Here is a 22,905-nt window from a genome sequence, read left to right as displayed (position 1 = left end):
AAACCAAAAGTACTGAAGTGAAACTACATGTGTTCAGATGTGTAAAACAGACTTTATTCATATTTGATAGAAGGTACAGAAGTAAAGACGGAGCAGGTGTGTGTGGAGCTGATTTCTCCCAGGTGTTGCCACTCTTCATTAGGGTAAAGTCAGAACCAGCGATTCTGGACCCGAACCACAGTGCATCTCTTTGGACTCCCTCATTCACAGGTGTACAAGTTCTCCTTATGAAATACAAAAATACTAGACAGCTGTCGAAGCCAATGGAGAATATTAAAGCCTCGAGACGAACGGAGACACTGTTGACTGTCTGAAGGGAGCATCTGCTCCCTGGAGGCTTTCAAACAGTAGCTTCCTCACATTTACTCACAGGAATCACAGACCCAACAGTGAGATGATCTGCGTGGAGGCTCAACTTTGCCACTTAACTGTTTGGATGTAGGTATTACATTTATTTCAAGAAATGAACCAAATTATAATGAATCATAACAGCCCGTCTTCTAATAACGGTGTTAAAGTACAAACGGATCCAGAGAAGCTCAGTGCAGCCAATGTACAGCGAGTGATGGAAACAGTGACGGAAACGGGCTGAAGCTCATTTACATGTGCAAAAATCCAGTAAGTTGGGACAAAAATATACTTTAACAGTGTTTGAACACTGCTTTGCAGATATGTTTTCGATATATTGGCCTGTAGGGTTGGGCAATACGTTACAGTACCAACAACACAAACATGTATACAAAGCTGTCTATTGCTTCAGGATCACAGATTGTACGAGTATTCGCTGTTATTGTTGCCGGTGCTACTTTAACTGTAGCAAAGCCGCTTCCTGGTCGTTGGATCTACAGAATCTTTGCATTACTGTTCAGAGAGTGGCTCATTAAAAAAGGGTGAGACATGGCTCACTAGAGTGGGTATCCACAGTGGGTCAGTGGATGGAACATGAGCAGCAGATGCCTGGAAAACCTCTCCCTCAGGGTCTGTACAGTATTATCTATGTATTATTATCTCGTCAGCAGAGTCCTCATGTTTGAGCTGTAAATGCTTCAATGCATTTTTGGTGCAGAGGTGCAGGAAACCTACAGGTACAGTAGGATGAGCAGGAGGGTGAGGTGCAGCCAAAGCCATGCAGGTGCGCTAGCTTCACTGGGCTCCAGGTTCAGGTAGACGTCTCCTGGCGTGGCCTGTGGAAGAACTGACCTGGTTCTGTTGGATCTATCTATACTGGGTGTGTCGTTATCACACTATGCCCATATTGCCCAACGCTACTGGCTCATGTCTATCAGAATGTTTGTTTCCCTCTCTACACTGTCTCAGTGTAAAACCACATTTCTTCTCATGGACATCTAACATGAATAATGAGTTTATGTGAATGTATCTGTTTCTGGTTGAAAACTTGAACGTCCAACTGATGACCAGGCACTGTTAAACCATCAAACCTCACTTCAGTGTTTGAAGGTTGATTGTGATGGAGGTACCGACGCTCAGTTTGCCACAGAAAATGGGATCAGCTGTTGTTCCTAAAACAAAAAAGAAAATAGTCACAAAATATCAGTTTGTCCAGGTTCAGTTAGTCTCTTCACCAACGCCTCCCTTGTGTCTCTGGATGATTCAAGGATCGTATCGATGTGTAAGTAAAGCATGACAGAGTCTGTGGGTGTGTACAACCACTCCACAGGTCCAACGTTGCCGTGTCCTTCATTGAACACAGGTTTCACTCTTCGATTGCTTCAGGTCCAGGTGGTTCCATACAAACGTCACAAATGAAGTGAATGGAGGAGGTGAACATGTTCCAAAGGGTACGTTCTCAACTGCTCTGAGCATTTTAAATATGCAGAATTCTACATAAAGTATTCCCTGCTTCCAAAGGTTGTTTACATCACTCATACTTCATGTATTCATATTCTGTAAATATTATATATTAACCTACTCTCAGGAGTGTCCACTGAGGTTAAGAGGCACTGTCTTGTTTCTAAAACCTGACGTTCACAACTAAATCAGGAGTCATGCTAGTACAGGCCAAGTAATGTCCACAGATTGTCTCTGCCGCTGCTTCCTGCAAGAGACAGAAACAATTAAGGTTTGCAGACACTCTCTTTTTCCTTTACAGACTTTTGAGCTTTTCATCCTCCAATGAATTGTTTGTAGGTACAAGCAATAATCCTTCTCTAATGGGTCTGTTCCCAGGCTGTGATAGGTCTATGACAAGACTAAACCATAATAGCTACATGTGCATACATGATCTAAAACATCCTAAACTTTGCAGAGGATTCAGGATGTTCATGGATATTTAGAGATGTCAGCAATGATCAAGTGGCAGTCATTTTGAGCATTAGTAAACTTAGCCTTAATCTGACCCACCTCAAGCAGAGTCCATATCTGAGTCTGAGATGTGAGTGATGGAGAAGCGGGACATGTTGGAGGGGGAGACTGTGAAGCGTGAGTACTGCACGGCTGGTTTGGAGTCCGGCGCCTTGGGGAGCGACCGAGGAGGAGGGGAGTCGGACGTCGCCGAGGACGTTGGCAGTGGGAGCAGGGGAAAGTCATCGTCCCACTCATACCCTGTGCCTAGAGAAAGCCGTGAAGCAGACTGAGCACATGCTTGAATGGCAGTCACACTATTTGAACAGGCGTGTGGACTCACTCTCTTCTGAGACGTTTCCGTCTGAAGAGTCTTCGGAGGCGCTGACCCTCTCCTGTGCTTTGCTCAGTGAATGCTGCCGCTCTGGTTCTGAAGGGAAGCCATGCTCCGTCAACTCTTTAGTTGGACTTTCCTGTAGAGGCCGAGGCGGAAAGCATGAGTTGCATACACAGTCTGTGGGGCAGGCAGACGTTAATGAGTAACCGAGCTCACCTGGTCGAACAGATAGACGGTCACGTCGTCAAAGAAGGACACGGTCTTCCTCTGGCGCTCCGGCCCGTCCTCCAGGCTCCCGGACTTCAGGAGGCTGCGCAGCGTGAGGGCTTCGCTGTCATCGCTCACCACCACGGGCACCGAGTGGCACTCGTCCTCGCTCTCCTCGCCTCCACTCTGCTCCTGCACGGGGTAGCTGCGCAGATCCTCGTCCGACTCATCGCTGTCGTCGGTATCGCCGTCCTCCTTGTCTGCGTCTTCGCCATCAGCTGCTGACCCTCGGCCCCCCGCTGTGGGGACTGCAGGAGGTGGAGATGAGGAGGAGAAGCGTCTGGCTGTTGTGTGTTGTAAAGCCACCTCATCTTTGGGTAACTGTCCGTCAGATTTGCCCTCTGTTGCTTCTGAAGCTTCCTCGGCCTTGACAAAGCTACAGTCTCCATTCAGGGCATCAAGGGCTTCCTCCATGGCTCCTACCACCTCCGCAGCCCAGTCCCCCAAAGACGAGCTGTCCTCCTGCGATGGCCACTCATCCAGTCCTTCTGTTACTGAAGGCCCCAGTTCCTCATCGGCCTGAATACACTCTTCTTTCAAGTCTGCCTCTGTCTCTGATGAAGAAGGTAATTCTCCTTCTGCTAATGTTTGTTGCATTTCAAGTTTTCTGTCTTTGTTTGATAAACTGTTTAAGTCATCAAAGTCTTTATTCTTCCTTTTCTCGCCCTTTTTCTCTCCCATTTGTTCTTCTATATCTTCCATATCTTGCTCTGGCAGCTCCTCATCTTGTCTAGACTGCCTTTCAATCTCATTGTCAGAAAAGTAGGCAGAGTCTCTGTAGGGAGTCTTCTCACTCAGTGGCTGAAGGATGGGTTCAGCTGTCTGACGAACTTCGTCCTGTGATGGTTTGGGCTCTGTTGGAACCACCTCAGCCTTGACCTCTGGCTCCTCCATGATCTCTTCCTCTTCCTGGCTTGCATCAAGTTTAGACTTGACCAAAGTTTGTTCACGAGGTTCATGAGGCTCTTTGGGTACAAACTCTGGGCTCTCGTTATTTTCTGTGTCATAGCCACTGTCCATAGCTTTAGGCGAGCTGGAAGGGTGGGACACAGGGCTGAAGCCTTCACAGGAGCCAACTGCTGATGGTAGGTCCATGGAATCAGTGGAATCCGGCGTCCCTGCCTGCTTCTGTAATGACTTCAAGGCAGGAGAGGCATTCACTTCACTGGATTCATCAGCAAAGATGCCTGAGGTAACGTCAGTAGTATCGTCTGTGATGTCATCGTCCTCATCATCAACATCACTGCAGTCCAGGATGTCAGCCAGGCTCACACTGGAGCCTCCATGGTCCACGCCGCTGTCGGCAGTTTGACTGAACTCTGACTGTGGATCTGCCAGTGCCACCATCACATGCATGTTGTCAGCAGGAGGTGGAGAGATTTTGGTCATTGTCAGGATCACCTCTTCTAGTTTTTGCATGATTAGATTATCTTTAACGACGTCCTGGCATTCTTTGAGTGGGCTTTCTTCAGCTGTGAGGTCAACATATGTCTCTCCACCCTCCTCTGTCTTGGTCAAGGCTGGTTTGGCTACAATGGGCCCCCCCGGAGCTGGTGATAGATTGATCATTTCCTCGTTTGGTGTATCAATGAGCTTATCTCTGACGTAGTCGTGACTGTAGCTATGGGTGTAGCTGTTGTTCCTGACTAGCAAACCGGTGAGTGGATCAACAAAATGTGAGTGGCAGCAGTCTCCAGGTGTAGGCACCTGAGTTTCACCCTCATGGCACAAGTAAATGTAGGCGTTGCAGTTGTCTGAAGGCACCACTGAGTGGTGTTTGCTCAGACTAAGGCAGGCACTGTTGTCTTTGGCCTGGTGGGGCTCCAGGTAGTCAATGGGTTTTGGTAAAGAGCGGAATACCAGGCTTTGCTCCTCTGGCCAGGAGTCTTCGATGTCTGTACTGGGCATGGTGTAGTGGAAATCTATGTATGTGTCCCGTCTGCAGCTGTGGCTGGCTCGTCTGTGGTGACTCGTGCTGTTGTGGCGCTGTTTTGAGGGCCAAGTGTTGCAGGTGTGTCTCTCGACAAAAATGTCGTCGTCCTCCTCTTCCTCTGAATCACTGTCTCTGTGCCCAATGAAGCGCACCCCCTCAGTCTCCATGTTGATGCTGATCGAGTGGTTGTTGTGCCTGTTGTGACTCGGCATCGTTTTCCTCAAGGAGCCCATCATGTCGTAGTAGCCTCCAGTGATGTTCTTTCCTAGGATGGAGGTCTGACTCGTGTCCAGGTAGGCGTCCCTGTAGGCCTGCCGAGGCGGACTGCGTACAGAGGAGGATGTACCTAGTGGGTCTCCCAGCTCACCCAAAGCCTGGCGCAGACTTCTGGACCCCCAGCTTTCCTGGTGATGTTCACCACAGCGTTCACCTCCAATTAGATAGCGACCTATTCCCAGGGGTGGCGAATGTTCATAGTAGTAGCCCCCATCTCTGTCTTTATAGGACACGTAGTGGCTGGACTCCCAGGGTCGTAGGGGGCTGTTGTCTGACACTTGCCCTAAAAGTGGTTCCATTGTCAGGGAGATAGCAGGGCTGGAGTCGCTGGAGTCGTACACATCTGACTTATGGACGTCTGCTGACCAATAAGGACCCATGTTCTTGGATGGACAAGCCATGCACTCCCCTGAGTCTGCACTGCCAGTAAGAAAGCTCCCGCTGCTGCCGTGGTAGTCTGGACTGTAGGAGCACGTGAAATCTGGATCAATGTTACAGTCCACCGGCTCTTCAATGCGGATGTAATACTCACTGCTCACTGAGGGGCTGTGGGCACTGAGCACAGGTAGTACACCTGGAGCATGGAGATGTTTGGGTTGGTAGTACGGAGGAGAAACTCCAAGGCTGATATTCTCCATGGGGCAGCCTCCCATAATGCCCCCTGGTGGGTAAAAGGCTTCCTGACAGTGCTGGTTGACTTGACCCACAATGCTTGAGGAGTCTGGAGTCCTGTACGATTGGTCTGCCCTGGCTTGCTCCCACTTGTACTCAAAGTTCAGGCCATGGCTGGTCTCAGTGACAGTTAGTACATCATCCCCACACTCTGAGTGATAGCCATCACCTGTTGAGAACTGCTCAAGGAGAGGGAATGAGGAGGAGGATGGGTGGTCTCGTGGCATCGCAGAGGCACCATGGTGGCTGTTGAATCCAGGGTTAGGACGCAGGGAGTTCCAGCGCCTTTCAAAGTCCTCCTCAGCCTCACTAGCCCCCTTGGCGCACAGATAGCTCAGGAGTAGGTGGACTTCCTCCGCATTGGGTCTCTGATCAGGTTGAAGCCAACAGAACTGCATCACTTCATACCTGAGAGCCCCAAAAGAAGTGGAAACTTAAATACAAAAGAACAAAAAATGCACACATGTGCCTCAATACAGTTCAATATAAAGGAGTTTAATGACAGAAGAAGAAGAACTAACAGACAACTGCCCCAAAACAGAGAAGCTAGGCGAGATTATCATTTTAATTAGAAACTGAAATGAGAATCCCGTCATGCTGGAGGGGATTTAATTGTTACTGCTCCTGAAGGACTGCCTAATACATGTGTAGAGAGACTCACCAGCGCTCAGCCAACGGCACTTGGAGCAGTGGTTTGGCCAGTCGGAGCTGCTGCTCCCTCACAGCGTAGGTCAGTACTTGTCTGTCAGAGTAGTGTCTGTAGGGCTGGTTGCCCAACTCGAACAGCTCCCAGATGGTCACACCCAGAGACCTGAGGCACAGCACAGCAGATCAACTCCTACTTCATTCGTCTGCCTGTCTAAAAGCAAACCCAGCTTTTACATATTGAACCTGTGTTCAACTACCAGATGTTGCTCTGTTGGGTCTGATCAGCCACCAACAGGTTTCCGTGCACCTCATCCACCAGCTCTGGAGCGATCCAGCGCAGCGGCACATAGGCCTGGTCCGACGTCACGTAGTAATCATCCTGATCGGAGGGTGGAGATACAGTACTACAGTACTAATAAATAGCCTTGCAAGCATCTGGGTAAACACATGCGTCACTATGTGGATCCTCTAGATGACGTGATCTACCTTATACTTGGTGTGGGACAGGCCATAATCTCCAATCTTCACTGAGACGTCAGCAGTCAACAAGCAGTTCCTCAGAGCCAGGTCACTGTTGACAGAGAGGGTGGTGTAGGAGGACGAAGCCAGTAAACAGCTGCATCTCATCCTTTTGTGTCAACATACAGGAACGGGACATTGCAGGAGGCTCATGTTCCAACACTTTACTGCGGCTACCTTTAAACTCAGAGGAATGCTCCCACCCCTGAGGCAGACGCTGCAGACTGGCAGGTGACACGGTCGCCGCCTGCAACAAAATCACTGATGCTGGAGTCGGTAAGGAGCACTCAGGCAGCACCAGGATATTGTTCCAGGAAGCACCCAAGAAGCAAGAGGCAAATACTTATTGATCTGGGTTAGTACAGTGCAGAAGCTGCTCAGTACCTGTGAGTGAAGTTGTGTTTGTGCAGATGTAAGAGTCCTGAGGCGATGTCGCAGGCCATCTGCTGGAGAATCAGCGGCTCTGGGGTCATGCTTTCTGCAGACCTGCAGCTCCGGAGGTAACCCTTCATATCCCCCTGAAAACGGCAGAAATACAGCCAGTGTGTTGGAGCCCGTGACCAGTGGAGGGCGCTGCCCTGTACTCAACGAAACTACTGGGAGCTACAGCCCTGACTCAGCATCACTAGACTGGACACAAGCTGTCTTTCTCGCTCACAGTTACTGTAATATTCCCTTGTCTGGGTTTGGATACTCACAAGTGGACAGAACTCCATTACCAGCAGGTAGGGAGTGACTTCTGTGCACTGGGCCAAGCACTGCAGCAGAGCAGGATGCTGCAGGGCCCTGCAGAGCAGAGGACGAGCGTGAGCTCCCGGTACCATCAGTGTGACCGGACCTCAGTCAGCGCTACCACCAGGCGTTACCTGTAGGGCTGGGCCTCCTCCAGGAAGTGCATCTGGTCCTGCACGCTGGCGCCCACTTTGAGCTCCTTCACCACCACCTGGGTGGGGTTCAGGCTCGAGTTCACCTCCCCCAGCAGAACCTGAAACAGGGAAGGAAGATGCATATGCACACAGGGAAGACAGATGCAGACACACACGTTGAGCACAGAGGGGGAGTGACGTCACACAAAGACGTGAACGTGAAGCCATGCAGGAAGTCGGCACAGACAACACAAGGACCAAACATACAGATGACATACCCAGTCAAGGTACAAAGGGTGGGAGGGATGGATGTGTCATGGAGGAGAGAGAGAGCACAGAGATGCGTTACCTGCTTGTGAAAACACTACACACGTGCTGCATGGTTTAACCTGCTGTGGACGGGAAGTGGAAACTTTCAGGGACCAGAACCGAAGGCTGGTGTCCACTCCGGCCTTCAGGTAACGCAGCATTGTGAGGTCAAAAGGTCAGAGCCGCGGCGCTGCGGTGGACTCACCTTCCCGAACCAGCCATTCCCGATCTCCTTCAGGTACAGAACGTTGTGCCGACTCAGGTCAGTGGATTTCAGGAGCTGGACTGAAAGAAACAAAAGACAAACAGATATTCACAGTTGTCAAAATGTAGATGAATCATGTATATCATAATATGAATACATTCATCATCATACATCAGGCCCTGAAGCCTTCAAGACCCTTCAACAGTGAGTTCACTTCCACCAGAGAGTAGGAATCTAAACTGACTGGTAAAGTTATGATTTTCATGGTGATGCTTTGTTACACAGTCAACATATTAATGAGGCGCTGATGTCCATGTTAGGACAATTAACATTACTAATGGTCTGGAGCAACAGAAGGAAATCAATAGCTGCTTGGAGAAAAGGTAAGTGTTTGTGTGATGGCCCAGATCCTTATGCCACCATTATCTTAAAGGCTTTTTGCTGGAGGGCGCTGGAGTCGATCCCACAACCACAGTCCAGTCGATTGTGGAGACAGACTCACACTCAGCTTGAGTGAATATAGAATCACGTCTTTTTATAGAAGACAAACATCAGAGCAGAGGAGACTCCTTTCAAGTCATCGGTCTGTGTCTGTTTGGAGATGGAGGATTGCTTTGATCGTGGTTTTCATTTATAGCAGACGACTACACAGCATCTACAATAACAAGACTTTGTTTATTTTATGACTTCGCAGACTCGGTGGATTTGATGGTGTATAAAAATGAAAGTATACATACTGTACAGCACAGGTATTTCCAGGAAGACACAGCAGTTTGTCCTCAGTTCTATGGAGTTAATCACAGCAGTAATTGAGCTACGTGTCATTCATACCAGGACTAGAACAGAAAGCATCCAGGTCCTTAGAAAAATGATGCTGCTCCTGACTCCAGTGTGTCTGACTCTGTGGTCCTGCCCCAGTTCGGCCCAACCGAGCCCCTCCATCTCTTGCCCCTCAGCAGGTCTCCTTTCTTCTGTCTCCCACCGTGACACTTGTGAGTTAGGGCCTAGAAGCACACACACACATCTTTGTTGTGCTGTGTGCCCCCTCCAGACCAGCACACAGTCCAGTCACTGTGTGGCGGCCATCTTGAGCATCCCGCTCACTTCTTTACACCCACTCATGCCAGCAGAATAGTCCCCATTGTCTGGCTGGGTAGGGCAGCATGGCACCAGTTAGGACCAGTTAGTGCACACACACTGGGACCATTATCCCCCAGGTTCCTGACATAAGAACAACTGGGCTTTGGTGATGACAGTGGCAGGAGGTGGTTTCCACCTACGCCACCATGCCAGCAATAACCACGCTGATGGAACAACCACACCTTTTAGTTTCTTTGAGATCTGTTTGCTTTACACACTTATCAGTTCGATTCGATGAAAGTGTAAATATAAAATAAATCTTTTTCAGGATTTTCCCAAAAACCTGCAGCCGCCGTTTGCTCTACTGAGCTCTGGGTCTCTCTCCCTCTGGCAGCGCTGAGCTCAGAGCGCCTGTGAAGGCTGCGTCCAGTGGTTGGAGCGCTCAGATACAATTCCCATTATTCTCTTTTGGTCCAGTGCATCTCGGCCCGTTCTGAGCTGAGTTCTGTCCTCGGACGATTCTCTCGTGGAGTTTTTCTTCTTGACGAAAGCAGGGTGGGTGCAGGGAATAACACTGCTGCTCTGCTGAGTGGGTGTGGGTCCGTTAGTGGACGGAACAGCTGCATCCAGGCGGGTCCTGGGGACCGGGCCCTGGACCGAGCCAAGATCTTACAACACTGGGCGCCACCTATATCTGCAGAGTCCGTCCACAGATTAAGACGCAGCGAACCCGAGTCCGACTGCTCGTAAAGCTCAGGAATGTGGGAAACGGGTGCGTTTGTGTCACCAGAGCAGAGATGTGGACGCGCTGGCTGAGCCCAGCAGCCGCCTGAAATGTAGAGGCAGGATCCATTAGGTCCAAGCACACACAGTGTCACAGGTTTATCAGGCAGCATCAGCCCGTTATCGCTCAACAAGGACGTTGTCGCACGCAGAGCTCCTCTCACTGAGGCTTTGTGCTCCGCATGCCTGACATAGCGAGAGGCAGCGGTGGAGGCGGCCGGCCGTTACGCAACGGGCAGATGTTTGTGGGAGAGGGGAAGTTAAGCAGCTCGGAGCTCATTCCTGAGGGACCTGCAGCGAGGGCGGTGGGATACGGTAGGTGGAGGCCGTCAGGGTGGAGCTCGCTCCAGGGACCCAAGCTCACAGGCCTCACACCCAGAATCACATGCGTGGGCGAGTCTCTGCACCACTGGATCCGGCTTAGAAGCACTACAGCTGGGACTGGTTCTTTGGCCTTCCATGAAACCACGTCTCACAGAACCATGGTTACCACTGAAGTGGGACCAACATGTTTAACCGGTTCCTGCTTCTTTATTGGCTCATGCAAACTGAGGAATATTATCAAACCCCAGCTTCACAGCGAGTGCGACTCACCCGATCGGGCTGGTTGCTTGGCGACCGGCAGGGACACCTCCGTCAGGGGCAGGATGTAGACGTCGGGGCTCCCCTGGGAGGCCGGCGAGGCCAAGGTGGACATGTCTGCATGGTACTCCTCCCCGTCCACATTTTTGAATTCCTGAAAGACACAACGATGTGAAGAGGTCAAAGGTCACGCAGAGGAGAAAGCATTCAGCCCTTAAACGATAACACTTTACTGTAGTTGTAGTAGAGCGTAGAGTGTAGCAAAACTGGAAAAAAGTAAGTACCCGGACGGATCCAAGCTGTTCTGGCCCAGTCGGGTGTTTGTGAGTCGTCTGTGAGACTCTTGGACCGTCCCAGTGTAAACAGAGCCAGCGTAACAAACCCAGGGATTATTTGGAAGTGGTTGGAGTGCAGGCTGGAGAGACCTGCTGCCTCGTACGTCCAACAGAGCAGAACGAGCTGAAGTGATCGATACCGAGTCTGCACCAGTGGATCAGCCGGCGCTGACTGGCCTGAGGCTCACGTCTTTACATCAGCTACAGATGACGAACAGCGCATCAACCGCTGCAGCGAAACGCATGTGTCCAGGTCTCTGTGTTTGAGGCGTGGATGAGAAAAAAGGTTCCCTTTGTCTGCAGAACATGGATGAGGGGACGAGGAGGGGGACGAGGAGGGGGCTGCCTGCACCAACCGGATGTCAGAATAAAAGTCTCTCAGTTGTGGAGCGGGAGATCAGCGGGGTCGCAATGCTGGAAAAATGTGACCCGCTGCAACACCCACACACACACAAACACCTCCATCTATCGCTGTCCTACAAGTATGCACACACACACACACACACACACACACACGCACACACACACACACGCACACACAGACACACACACACACACACACACACACACACACACACACACACACCCTCCCTCTTTCCGCTCCACATCCAAATCTTCACACGGCCTCAGTCGCCCCATCTTTCAACATGTGGTTTTACTCTCTCTACACACACGCACACACACATGCAGTAGAGGTCCTGACCCACACAGCTGTTTCTCACTTTCCATACATCCGGCAGTGAAATGCATCAGAGTGAATCCAAAAACAGCTGAAGCTCCACTGAGCGACAAGTTAAAACTACTGAAAGTTTTCAGATTGACATTAATTTGACAACAGAAGTGTTTTACAACAACCCAACATTTACTTTGCATTAACCTCCACTGTGCATCCTGACTTACCTTCCATCCACAGGTGCCATGCCCTCAACGCCTCCTCTGGCTCCCTCACACACACACACACACACACACACACACACACACGCACACACACACACACACACACCTCTTCAGTCGAGGAGGAGTAGGAGACCTGCTCGCTGGTCACTAACTGTCCACAGCAGCTCTGGAGAGTGAAGGATGCAACCAAAGGAGGAGGAGCGCTCCCTCTCAGCGCTCGAACCAGCGCTCGTCACACGCAGCCCCACAAAAATGTGTGAGAGTGGGAAGAGGAGTGGGGGAGAAGTGGGGGGTTCACATACTCCGCTTGTGACATCACTCACTCTCTTCCTTTCTCTGAAAAGCTGAGGAACATCTGCAGCCGCTCTCGCCCCAAACGAGGAAACACATCATTTCCATTTGTTTCCTGTTTTTCCCTTTTATAGGTGCTTTGTGAGTTCTCGTTTGCGTCGCTGAATGGGAGCTGTAGAAGCTGATTTCACGTTGGTCCTGAATGCAAACATCAATGGAGGGAACAGCTGTAATGTTACTAATGATGTGATGGTCTGTCCACCACAGCTACTGCTCCACCAGCGGCATCAGTCCTGCAGCCTCATGTTCAACAGCTCTTATCTCGTCTCCACCGTGTTGTTTTCTTGTTCCACTGATAGAAAGCGCAGGCTAATAGATGCTGCACATCAGGTGCTCTACGTGTTCTGTGTGCATCATAAACCTGCTGTGGCTGTTGATGTGCTGGATGCAGCCGCGCCGCTTCCTTGACTCACATTCACTCATTTCATGTGAAATACAGAAAGTGTTTTCATTTTCCCGTCTGTTTTTTAAAGGGTGAGGCTAAATGACTGTGAAGCTCTTCTCCTGTGGAGGCAGAGCAGACGCTGCCTCCTGTTTCTCGCTCTGCTCTTCCTGCTCTGGGAGCGGCTGTGTCTAATTCCAGATGGGCCTGAGGCCGGATGCAGTGGGCTCATGGCGAAGCCCTTCCTCACGACCTCAGACACACCCTGACAGGTCCGATGTGGGTGGTCCGACCCGATGCACAGCGAACTATACGTCCACCAACGGCACCTTCATGCACATCAGCCGTGAGGAGAAGGCAGGATGTTATGTAACCAGGCTCCAGACTCGATGGGTGACTTGAATAATGTGAAGTGCTTATATAACGATGCAACATCAATGAATAAAAACAAGCTTGTTTTCTTCATACCTTCAAGTCACTGAGAACAAAGAGGCTTTGCTTATTTTTTGCCCCAGCTCAAGTGCAGCTCTTCATTTTTTGCTTGGTCAAACAACAAACAGCCCAAAACAAAGAATTACTGACATTAACACTAGGAGTCCCAGCATTCTTTCCCTGAGGACTATCCAAGGACGGGTCAAGAGACCCCAAACACTTTAGCTAACGTCCTAAATGGCTGGTTCTGTCCGAGCGGGCACTTAGTGGATCGGTGCTGCATGGAGCACTTGGACCTTTGCTGTCTGGACACTAGAACTGCTGTGACTCTGGCCCCGTCAGTGAAAGAACAGCTGGCTTTGGGATTATTCAAAGAATCTACTGTTTGTGGACACATTTATCAAGCCTCAAGTAAAGTAAACCTGGAATGAGACTTAGTGGGAACGACAGAAGCAGCACAGACACCGGAGCATATGACGGTCCGCACATTCAGGCTGTCCTAGTTTCTCTGGTGCCGCGACCCAATTCACCAAGAGCCTTAGAATCAGGGTCTGATCCTGGAAGCTGCAGCCCCACACTCACTTCCTGCTTTGTGTGCGCTGCTGGTTAGAAATGGACTCATACAAAGGAGGTCTAGAGAAGCACAGAGCACGTTTGAGTCATTTGTATCAGCCTGCAGGGCCTGTGTGTGTGTGTGTGTGTGCGTGTGTGTGTGTGTGTGTGTGTGTGTGTGCTTGCGTGCGTGTGTGTGTATGTGCATGCGTGCATGCGTGCACATACGTGTGTGTGTGTGTGTGTGTGTGTGTGTGTGTGTGTGTGTGTGTGTGTGTGTGTGTGTGTGTGTGTTCACAGACTCACCTTAAATCCCATCTTGCGCTTCTTGCAGCAGAGGCAGGCCAGCATGAGGAAGACAAAGGTGAAGAGGCCCGACAGGGAGATGGCCACCACAGCCAGGGAGGACGACCAGGACAGCTCACTCAGTGCAGCGCCATCTGCAGGACGCAGCAGGTACAGCATGGTTACGTACAGCAACAGAGGCATTTCCCAGCAGGCTTCAGGTTTCTGCAGTGAATGAAACAAGTCAGAGCTCTGGAGGAAATAACCTGCACACAATGACCCACAGAAGAGTCTGAGAGCGAGTTGGACTCTGCAGTAATTGGATTTTAAATGAAACCATTCATGTCCTGTTGTAATAGAACAGGAAGGTGATTTCTAAACAAAGAAATCAATTTTAAAAAGCCACATTTTAAACCGTGAGGCCAAGGTCAGTGCAACACACACATCAAGCAACATGATCATCAATGTGTGGGTTCCTTCTCCTTAGGAAGTTGATGAGAGAGCATGATGTTCAGATGATCTAAACAGATAGTAAGCGTTGGGACTGAGAAACTCTCTGCTTCAGTGTCACATATTTAAATCTCCACACTCCAGAGTTTTGTATTAATGCAGGATATTTGTAACGTATCTGTGAAGTCAATCTGCCGCTGAGTCGGTCAAAGCCAATTTCTCTCATGTACGCATCGTCCAATCTCGCAAATAATATCTTGTTCCCAGTTTTGGGCTTCATTTTCGAGCAGCGCGTAATTTATTTTCCTCATTCTGCGAAATGCAACGGTTGCCACGGAAACAGATTGGACGGACGGCCATGCAGGCTTTCAGTGGGAAATCTCCTCCTGGCTCCCACCGACCACGGTGTCACACACACACACACGCACACACACACACACACACGCACACACACACACACACACACACACACACACACACACACACACAGAGCTGCTGCTGCCAGTTGGGCTGATCCCCTGAAAGCTGCTGCAACTGGCTCAGCGTGTGTCAGGCTCTTAGTCTAATTGGACAGAGAACGCTGCTGTTTGGCAGCCCAGCGCAGGAATATGACCAGATATGTAAAAACACATGTATTTCTATTATTACGTTTGCTCATGGACAGGAACTAGTTCAGTTCAGCTTATTGAGGTGAGTCACTGGAGTAACGTACAGTGTATTAGGACACAGATCCTCTATTAACCTCATAGCTGAGAGGCCCAAACAAGCAAGACCTTCAGATCCTCAGATCAAAGACCTGAAGAGAACAGTTTGAAGTTGACAAAGAGGTGGAAAAGTCAGCTTTGTAATTCAGTCAATAACATTCAGCCCTTGGAACCACTAAACGAGGAGACTCAGGTTTAATTACTCTGTATTCGTCAGGGGGATAATTACAGCGAGCACAGAATCTGTTGTGGGTTATTTAAAACTCCCTTGCTTACAAATCCCAGGTCCCACAGGAGCAGCAGTGTGGATGCAGCGCGGCATTAATAAGTGAAGAACAGTGCATGTGCAGCAGAATGCAAACACAGCAACACTATTATGGCCGTGAACGCCCGCTTTCTGCCTCCTTCCAACTGATGGAGGAGCTGGTTTAAAGCAGTGAACACTGGAGCCGTGCTGCTGCAGTCGCGTGACGCTGCAGGTCTGTGGCGGCTTCAGGAGGCAGCATTTCCTCTGGAGCTCCCACAAACACACTGCAACGTTCAGCTGCTCCACCTGTGGGAACCCCTCGTTAGCACTAATGAGCCCGGCACCGCGCGGAAGGTCGTAGGTCACCAGACGTTCACCTGCTGCAGCTCCGTCAAGCACACGCGTCTGTGGCAGCAGCACTCAGAGACGGGAGCCATTTTTAGATGAAGCGCATCCTGACTAAATGATGAAGCAGGAGTGATGCTGAGGCTGTGTTCTCTGCAGCGTCTGCCCCAGGAGACGAGGAGCAGAAACTCAAACACAGCAGAGTGAAAGGAAAAGCCGGAGTCCATCTGACAGCATTGCAGGGTCCTGACGCCCTCCTTTATCTGGACTGCTCCATGAAATCAGCTGACAGGACTCAAAGCCGGTGCTGACACCAGATACCACAGAGGAAAGCAGGCGGTCAGGTAGAAGGAGAGCAGGCAGCCACCGCTTCTGTACGCAGCGAAGCAGTCAACAGTCGAGTCCGAGTCGGAGTCCGAGTCCGAGTCCAAGTCCAAGTCCGAGACCGGGTCCGAGTCTGAGTCAGGGTCCGAGTCTGAGATCGAGTCCCAGTGCGAGGCAGAGTTAGAGTTCGAGTCCGAGTTTTAGTCAGTGTCCGAGTCTGAGTCCGAGTCCTGGTCTCGGTGCCGCTGTCAGAGGTGTTAACAGACACATTCTGAACTTCACTGTCTGTGCCCCATTCAAACCAGTTGACAAACCAGTTGATTCAAACCACTTGACCAGTGACTGAGTGTCACTCGCCATGTGGCGCGCCTATACTGACCCGAAGCCCATTAAAAGAACAAACATCCCATAATTATAAACACACAGACTCGTAAACATTACATACTCATCCTCATCATCTGCAGCGATAATACAGGGCTTCACTTTAATCTGGTAACGGAGCTTCAGGGCTTCAGTTGCTCCTTTTATTGATTCAGAGCAGCAGAAGCCACTGAAGTCACACACAGATGCTCTGAGGGGCAGCGAGTAGAGTCAGGAGCTGAATCTACAGCAGCTCCTGACAGGAAGACGGAGGCATCCAGCACACGGGAGCAGGACGGAGGCAGATGGGTGGAGACGGGTAAACCATCCCATACGGTGCAGACACGTGAGCTGCACGAAGCCGCTGAACGAGTCCAATCTGCCGCGCGTCTGCTGCTGCAGCCGTCAGCCCGGTCAGAGACGCCACGAGGCCCCGTCCTCATCATGTAAACACGGCCCCAATGAGAGCCAGCTAGCAGCAGCAGGCTGCACAACGAATGGAGCCCCAAACTCAAGGCAGCCGGTTTCCATGGCAACCGCTTCCCTCGGATCCCGTGGAGACTAATCTGCGTGACCTCCTAATGCTCACAGATGCTGCGATGAGACAAAGAGCAACTTCTCCCGACGCCGGGATGGAAATGAGCCCTGAACGAGAAAGCAGAGGTCTCGAGTTCTTCGTGAATCAATCACTAAAGAGTCACAGAAACATAGTAAGGAGGCAGCAAAGCTGTCGGCGCTGCAGCCATAAAATGGATCCATCAGGCTTTAATCCGGCAGCTCATCAATTGATCTTAGCGTTTGAGCTTCAGAAACAACAACAAATTGAGCTTCAACCACTGACTCCATCCTCCTCCCATGTTTCAGCAGCAGCAGCATCTCATTGCAGTCACAGTCAAGTGTGTCCCACTTTGCATCCAAAGCCCAATCAACAGTGAAAACGATGTCAAGGAGGCGAAGTTGGTTCTGAGTTCACCTCGACGTCTGGTATTCTGATAACAGGACTTATATTGTGCCGCTCGGCTGCTCGAGTCGAGGCAGGTGTTGTGTAAGAAGCCCCAGTTTGCTGCCGTGACCCAGCACTTCCTGTTCCTGGTTCTCTGCTGCTCTGAGGGATGCTGCTCTGTGACGCCTCCGGCGGTGATCAGCTCATGCTGTGGGAGTGGGACTGCTGTGCAGCCCACAGACTGTGACCTAATTACACAGTGACGCGTTTGCTGGCCTGCAGACAGCGTCCAGGTCCGGCTCACGGTTCCCCGGGTCAGACAGAATCCCACCTGTGGACGGCGCTGCCCGTCCTTCCTCCACCGAGGCCCAGCTGGCTTTTCCGTGTTTGTCCTGTTCATCAACATTTCACTGAGCCATCACATCCCCATCTGCCTCCTCGTTTGCCTTCATTTCTTACAGGACCCGGTCCCTGTGAATGTGAGTCTATGTTTGCGTGGGCCGCAGCGAACGGAGGATAAACTGCAGCCGTGTTGTTCACATGACTGTGAATGTTACAGTTCAGCAACGTTGACACTTCCTGACCACTGCAGAACACGAACGCGCCACCATCTGGGCCTCGTCCTCCTCCAGTCCTTACATTTGCCCATTGTTTCCACTTCCACTGAGAATGAAACTTCACCTGCTGCCTTGTTTCCCACGGTCACCTGAGTGAGACAGAGATCACTCATCACAGGCTGCGGGGCCTGGGTCACTTCTTCCTCACTCCTCAGCTCTTTCCTCCACTTCTGCCTTTTTACGCTCGCTCACTCGCTCACAGTTGTTGTTTTTCTGTCTGTGTGCAGATTAATGTGACCACTGGAGCAGAATGAACCTCTTCCCCACTGGCCCTACTGCACACGCTCAGATGTGACTTCACAGACGCCATGAAGGAGCGATTACCTAACAGGTGTTACCTAAGCCTCCATTCGTTCTGCATTCGTAGAAATGGGTGGTCATTTTTTGGAGGAAGGGATGTTTGCATATCGTTATGTACTGTATTATGAAAATCTACTGCTTAATGCTAATGCATTAACGAGAGGCACTGGCCACAGTTGTTATTATGCATCATCACAGAGGGCAGACCATCTCCAAGGAGCCCCCTGTTGTCAGACATTTCTGAAGCACGGTTGCCATGGAGACGCTTTTAGCGTACCAGTCTGCCTCGGTTTTTAAAGAGTGGCTTCATGTGAAATGACTTCCTGCTCAGGAACATCGTGTATTTCAAGTGCTTTTAGCAGGAAATGGCATTGGAACCCGGCGTGACCTCCTCGGAGCTGGTTCTCAGTTTGTTTATGCAGACGCTTGAAGAACTAAGATGCTGCCACAGTGTTAAAGCCAAAATACAGCTACGTAATAATTAAGAAGAACTTCAAACTGACACTGATTCATTATGAGTCATTTGCCTTCAAACACTAGATCCTGGTCTTTATTGGTATCTTCTCTTAAAATAATTAACCTTTACAACGTTCCCTCACTGTCAGTGAAACACAAATTGGTGTTCACTGGCATAAAAATAGACTAAACAGCGAGATCAGCAGAAACAGACTAAGTGAGTCCAGAGACTAAAATGAGCGACTGATGTTCAGGCGACGTCAACTGGCTGCGACTGGGGAACACGGTCCAGTTCCAGTAAACAGCCCAAAGCAGACTGAACGTGCTAGCGTTCACAGTCGCCCACACTCACTGCACAGATGCTGTGGAAGCTCGTCCACTGAGCCAGGAGGGTGCATAGCATGTGCTCTGAATGCAAAAACAGAAGAAACACGCTGCGAGTGACGAATGCCGTCGCTGTCGCTCTTCATCACAACGCGAGCACAACTCCTGCAGCTGCGGCGGCTTCACGTGTAGCGTTCGCTGTTTCACGTGCAAATTATAACGTTGCCAAGACAGAGAGAGAGAGACGGGCTCCGAGATGATGACTTATTCTGTCAGGAATCACAACGCTGATTCGGGGAGATGCGTTGCCATGGAGACGACCTCAGGCAGCTCCGATGCAGCAGCACTGACCTCACTTCCACCGTCACGCAGACCGCGTCTCGGCGAGAGCTCTTCTGGACTGCGTCGGTATGTGAGCGGCACAGAGTGACACAGAACCAGAACCCTTCACTACGAGCCTGTGCTTCTCGTCGTACACTGACACTTTCTCCTTTCTACTCCCTCTCTGCACTCACAGTCTAAACCAATGGCTCCATTTCTCAGCCAGGCGAGCGTGGCCAGCAATGAATCCGTCTAAATCACGGGCTTAACGGCCTGCTGCGACGCTGCAGGGACTGGACGGCCTCCAAAGCTCAGTTCACACACAGAGACTGAGACACAGATAAGAGCAAAGCAGAGACTCAGACACATATTCACCCAAGACGAGAAGCGACAGCCCACGAGCAGCAGCTTCTAAACGAATCAACCTCTGAGTGTCAGCATTGATCTGCTCCTCTGTTGACTCCTCTGTCCTCCAGTCCTGAGCAAACAGGCTAAACACAGCGCGCTTTATAACTGGACATCACTGCACAGAAAATCAATTTGTCATCGACGCCTCAGCTGAGAGGTTAAAAGGGAGCCAGAAAATGAATTTCGTTTCCCGACTCCAGTCGAGTCATTAACTGGCTTGGTTTTATCTTAACGCTGTCGCCCTGCTCCTTCTTCACTTCTCTCTGTTTACACACGTGTCCACAGTGTGGCTGCATCGGATCATCTCTGCTCGTCAGTTACGGGGCAGTTACTGCTAAACACAGTCATTATCTGAGATCTGCTGACGTCACAGCTGCTGAAGTCCAGGTCGGTGAAAACACTCCCTCTTCATTCAGCTTCAGCTGGACTGAAGGCAACGACGCACACATTTAGGCAGGTGACCGGCGTCACCCCTCATCAGCCGAGCCATTAGTCAGACCAGGACCTGGCAGCTACTTACTTCACTACTAGCCTTGCTCAAGGGCACCAGAGAAGAGATCCTGCATCAGAAAGGCTGGAAATCTGGTTTAATGTGAGACATTAGATAAACAGAACAGGTGAAACAAGGCGACACTGAAACCACAAGGTTCTTCTTACTTCGCACCCACACGGTCGAAGCTCAGACAGCATCAGTGAGCAGAGCTCGTCTGCAGCAGCCTCGTTCTGTGCAGAAAGCAGAACTTCAGCTCCAGATGTTCAGGACCATCGCAAGGCCTTTTTCCTCCTCAGTGCAGTGAGGACTCTGAGGTGCAGATCAGGGGAGGAAGCTTTTAGAGCTGCTGTAAGTGGCGTGAATCCAATTTATGCCCAGAGTGTTGTTGCCAACAGTCCATTATGTTATTTAAAACACCTCTATCGGATGTGTGTTCACCACCAGCTACAGTTACAGCCCTTGTTCTCTTAGCTGATCTCCCAGCTCCCTGTCTGTGTCCCCTGAAGCCTGACCCAGGGGGGTCCCTGGGGGGGGGACTGCTTTGCTGTCTGCTCTGTGTCCATATAGTTAGAAGATGCATCTGTATGTGCAGCCACTGAGGGAAACCAGTCAGTACTGCCAGTCAAACCAACAACAAGGACTGGACGGACGAACTAAACACGGTCTGGACTTGGTCAGTTTAATAAAAAAGCTAATCATGGGTTTTCAATTACTCCAATGATTCACTTGTTCACATTAGGAAAAAAGAAAGCCCAGCATTGATTTATTTAGATTCTTAGCAGTAAACCATTAACTGATTGACTGTCACAGTGATTGTAAACTAATTTTCCATCTATTGTTTCAACTCCACACTTGAAGTAATTACTAGAAAGCACAAATGAGCAGAAACCCAAAGGAGACATCTGATTCCTGACTAAGCTGCTTGGGATTTAATCAGAAAGCCCACTGTGCTGTCACAGACTATCCAAATGTGAGAGGAGGAATTAAGAAGTAAAACACATCCGGCAGCTGCTTCATAGATCCATAGATCATCATATGGAGCAATAAAGGAAGGCCCAGATCAGAGGAACATGGTCGTAAGCTGCAGTGACGAAAGTGAGAGCAGAGCTCTTGGTTTCAGCACCCTGGTCAGCTCCACGACCGTCCAAAAGCAGGAGGAGAAACCAGCTCATGAAGCCAGAGCAGCTCCTCCACAGTCACCGATCAGTTGGATCTGTCCCCCTGGACAGAAAACTACAAACCTGGCTCCCTGAATCCGTACAACAAGGCAAAGAATGAAATCCTGCAGCCCAGGATTTATCCAACTCAATTAAAGGACAGGAGGGAATTATGAAAGCAGAGTAGCAGAGGAGCCACTGCTGAAAGGCAGCAGGATGCGCTTTAGGGCATTTAGAGCTTATCAAGTGGAAGACGAGCCTCGCGCCCATTAGGCTGCTCTCACTTCAGCACTGAACTACATGCTAATGTCTGTGGAATAAATACACGTTCGATTCAGCATCTACTGAAGGCAAGATGGAAAACGGGTTGCCATAGAAACCACCTGAATGACAGACCCCAGGCTTCTGCTGCATTAAAAGATGTTTTCCAGTGATGTGTGATTATTTCACCATCATGTGATGACGAGGCGACCTGCATTCATCCAGTCTCCCTCTAATTAAAAACACCTGCTCCAGTTGCTGCTCTGCTCCCACAATCCTTTTCGCCTTTCACTTTCCCTTCAACCTGCACAGCGGAGCCGAGCGGCTCAGACCACAGATGCTCTGCGAACGTTTTCTTTTATCCCAAATCTCAGTACACACGCGCCCCCTATTATCTGTTGAAATCATGACTCCTGGGTGTCGCCACGTAAACAGCAGCACATGTATTATCGGCATTCAGTGAGGTTTGCAGCGGAATGTGGGCTCACCTGAGCTGAAATGGGAGCTGAGGGCAAAGCCGGGGCTGATGAAGGCTGAAGAAAGCAGAAGCAGGAGCATCTTCGTTGGAATAAAGACAAGAAGAGCGAGAACGCAGAGTCACAACTAGGCAACGCTAGTTCTGGAGCGCGGCTTCATCGCTCCTTTCCGAACCGGCCTCTGGTGAATTCTCAGCGCTCAACGCTCGTGCATTCCTCCCGCGCCGGTGCGTTGGGACGGATGCTGACAGCCACGCACGCGTCCGCTTTCAAGGCGCCTCGGGCCCAGCGTGGTTCGCGGAGTCTTCTGGGTCCGTCCACGGATAAGGAGGCGGTCGACCTGGCGTGATTTCCTTTTCCTGACTGCAGCAAAAAGCGCGGCTTCGTCCGGTACCTGGACGCACAGTCACATCACCCGAACACTCCGATCCATCAGAATCAGACACGTGACACCTCTGCGCTGGAACAAAAACGCGTCAACCGACCGTTTTTCTGCGCGAGCCGGTGGCAGCTGTCCGAGGTGCTGACAGCGAGAGCGCCATCTTGCTCTCCAATGCGCCCACATAGAATTTACAGAGCGCTTTTTGCGCTGCGTCTGCAGGGGGAGGGCGCAGGAGGCGCTGATTGGCTGCTGCCGCGCACGTTCGGCGCTCAGGTGGAGGTGGAGGAAGGATCTATTTCAGCAGCGTTTCTATTTCTACTCGTAA

The 22,905-nt window shown here is 50.5% G+C and overlaps 1 protein-coding gene across 3 annotated transcripts; it reads right to left on the bottom strand.

The window, feature by feature from the left end:
• Positions 1-32: 32 nt before the first annotated feature.
• aatkb (apoptosis-associated tyrosine kinase b) lies at positions 33-22,420 on the bottom strand. 3 transcript variants are annotated; one of them, XR_008693175.1, is made up of 16 exons: positions 22,211-22,420; positions 14,034-14,167; positions 10,791-10,932; positions 9,071-9,118; positions 8,334-8,413; positions 7,820-7,938; positions 7,652-7,739; positions 7,338-7,471; positions 6,921-7,005; positions 6,692-6,813; positions 6,448-6,597; positions 2,855-6,194; positions 2,645-2,774; positions 2,362-2,568; positions 1,931-2,056; positions 33-1,520 (listed from the first exon to the last, which is right to left on the bottom strand). XR_008693175.1 is itself a non-coding variant. In XM_055504336.1 (15 exons), exons 1-14 carry the CDS (start codon positions 22,278-22,280, stop codon positions 2,363-2,365), a joined length of 4,848 nt encoding a protein of 1,615 aa, XP_055360311.1. In that variant the 5' UTR covers positions 22,281-22,420; the 3' UTR covers positions 33-2,056; position 2,362. The 3 variants fall into 3 exon arrangements, 2 of the variants coding, with proteins under 2 accessions (XP_055360311.1, XP_028990239.1); XM_055504336.1 differs by having other exon boundaries at positions 33-2,056; XM_029134406.3 differs by lacking the exon at positions 9,071-9,118 and having other exon boundaries at positions 33-2,056.
• Between the last annotated feature and the right edge of the window lie 485 nt (positions 22,421-22,905).

This window comes from Betta splendens, chromosome 19 (genome assembly GCF_900634795.4).
Source record: "Betta splendens chromosome 19, fBetSpl5.4, whole genome shotgun sequence".
NCBI lineage: Eukaryota > Metazoa > Chordata > Actinopteri > Anabantiformes > Osphronemidae > Betta > Betta splendens.
Note: the sequence above shows the minus strand (reverse complement) of the source record. Positions and strands in the feature narration are given on the sequence as shown.

Bases quoted from the DNA above. Each gene is read 5' to 3' on its own strand.
- aatkb (XM_055504336.1), bottom strand. From the start codon at position 22,280: ATGCTCCTGCTTCTGCTTTCTTCAGCCTTCATCAGCCCCGGCTTTGCC. The intron at 9,119-10,790 runs GTGAGTCGCACT...TTAACTCCATAG, and splicing joins CAAGCAACCAGCCCGATCGG to AACTGAGGACAAACTGCTGT. The intron at 7,006-7,337 runs GTACTGAGCAGC...CTCTGTCAACAG, and splicing joins AAACACAACTTCACTCACAG to TGACCTGGCTCTGAGGAACT.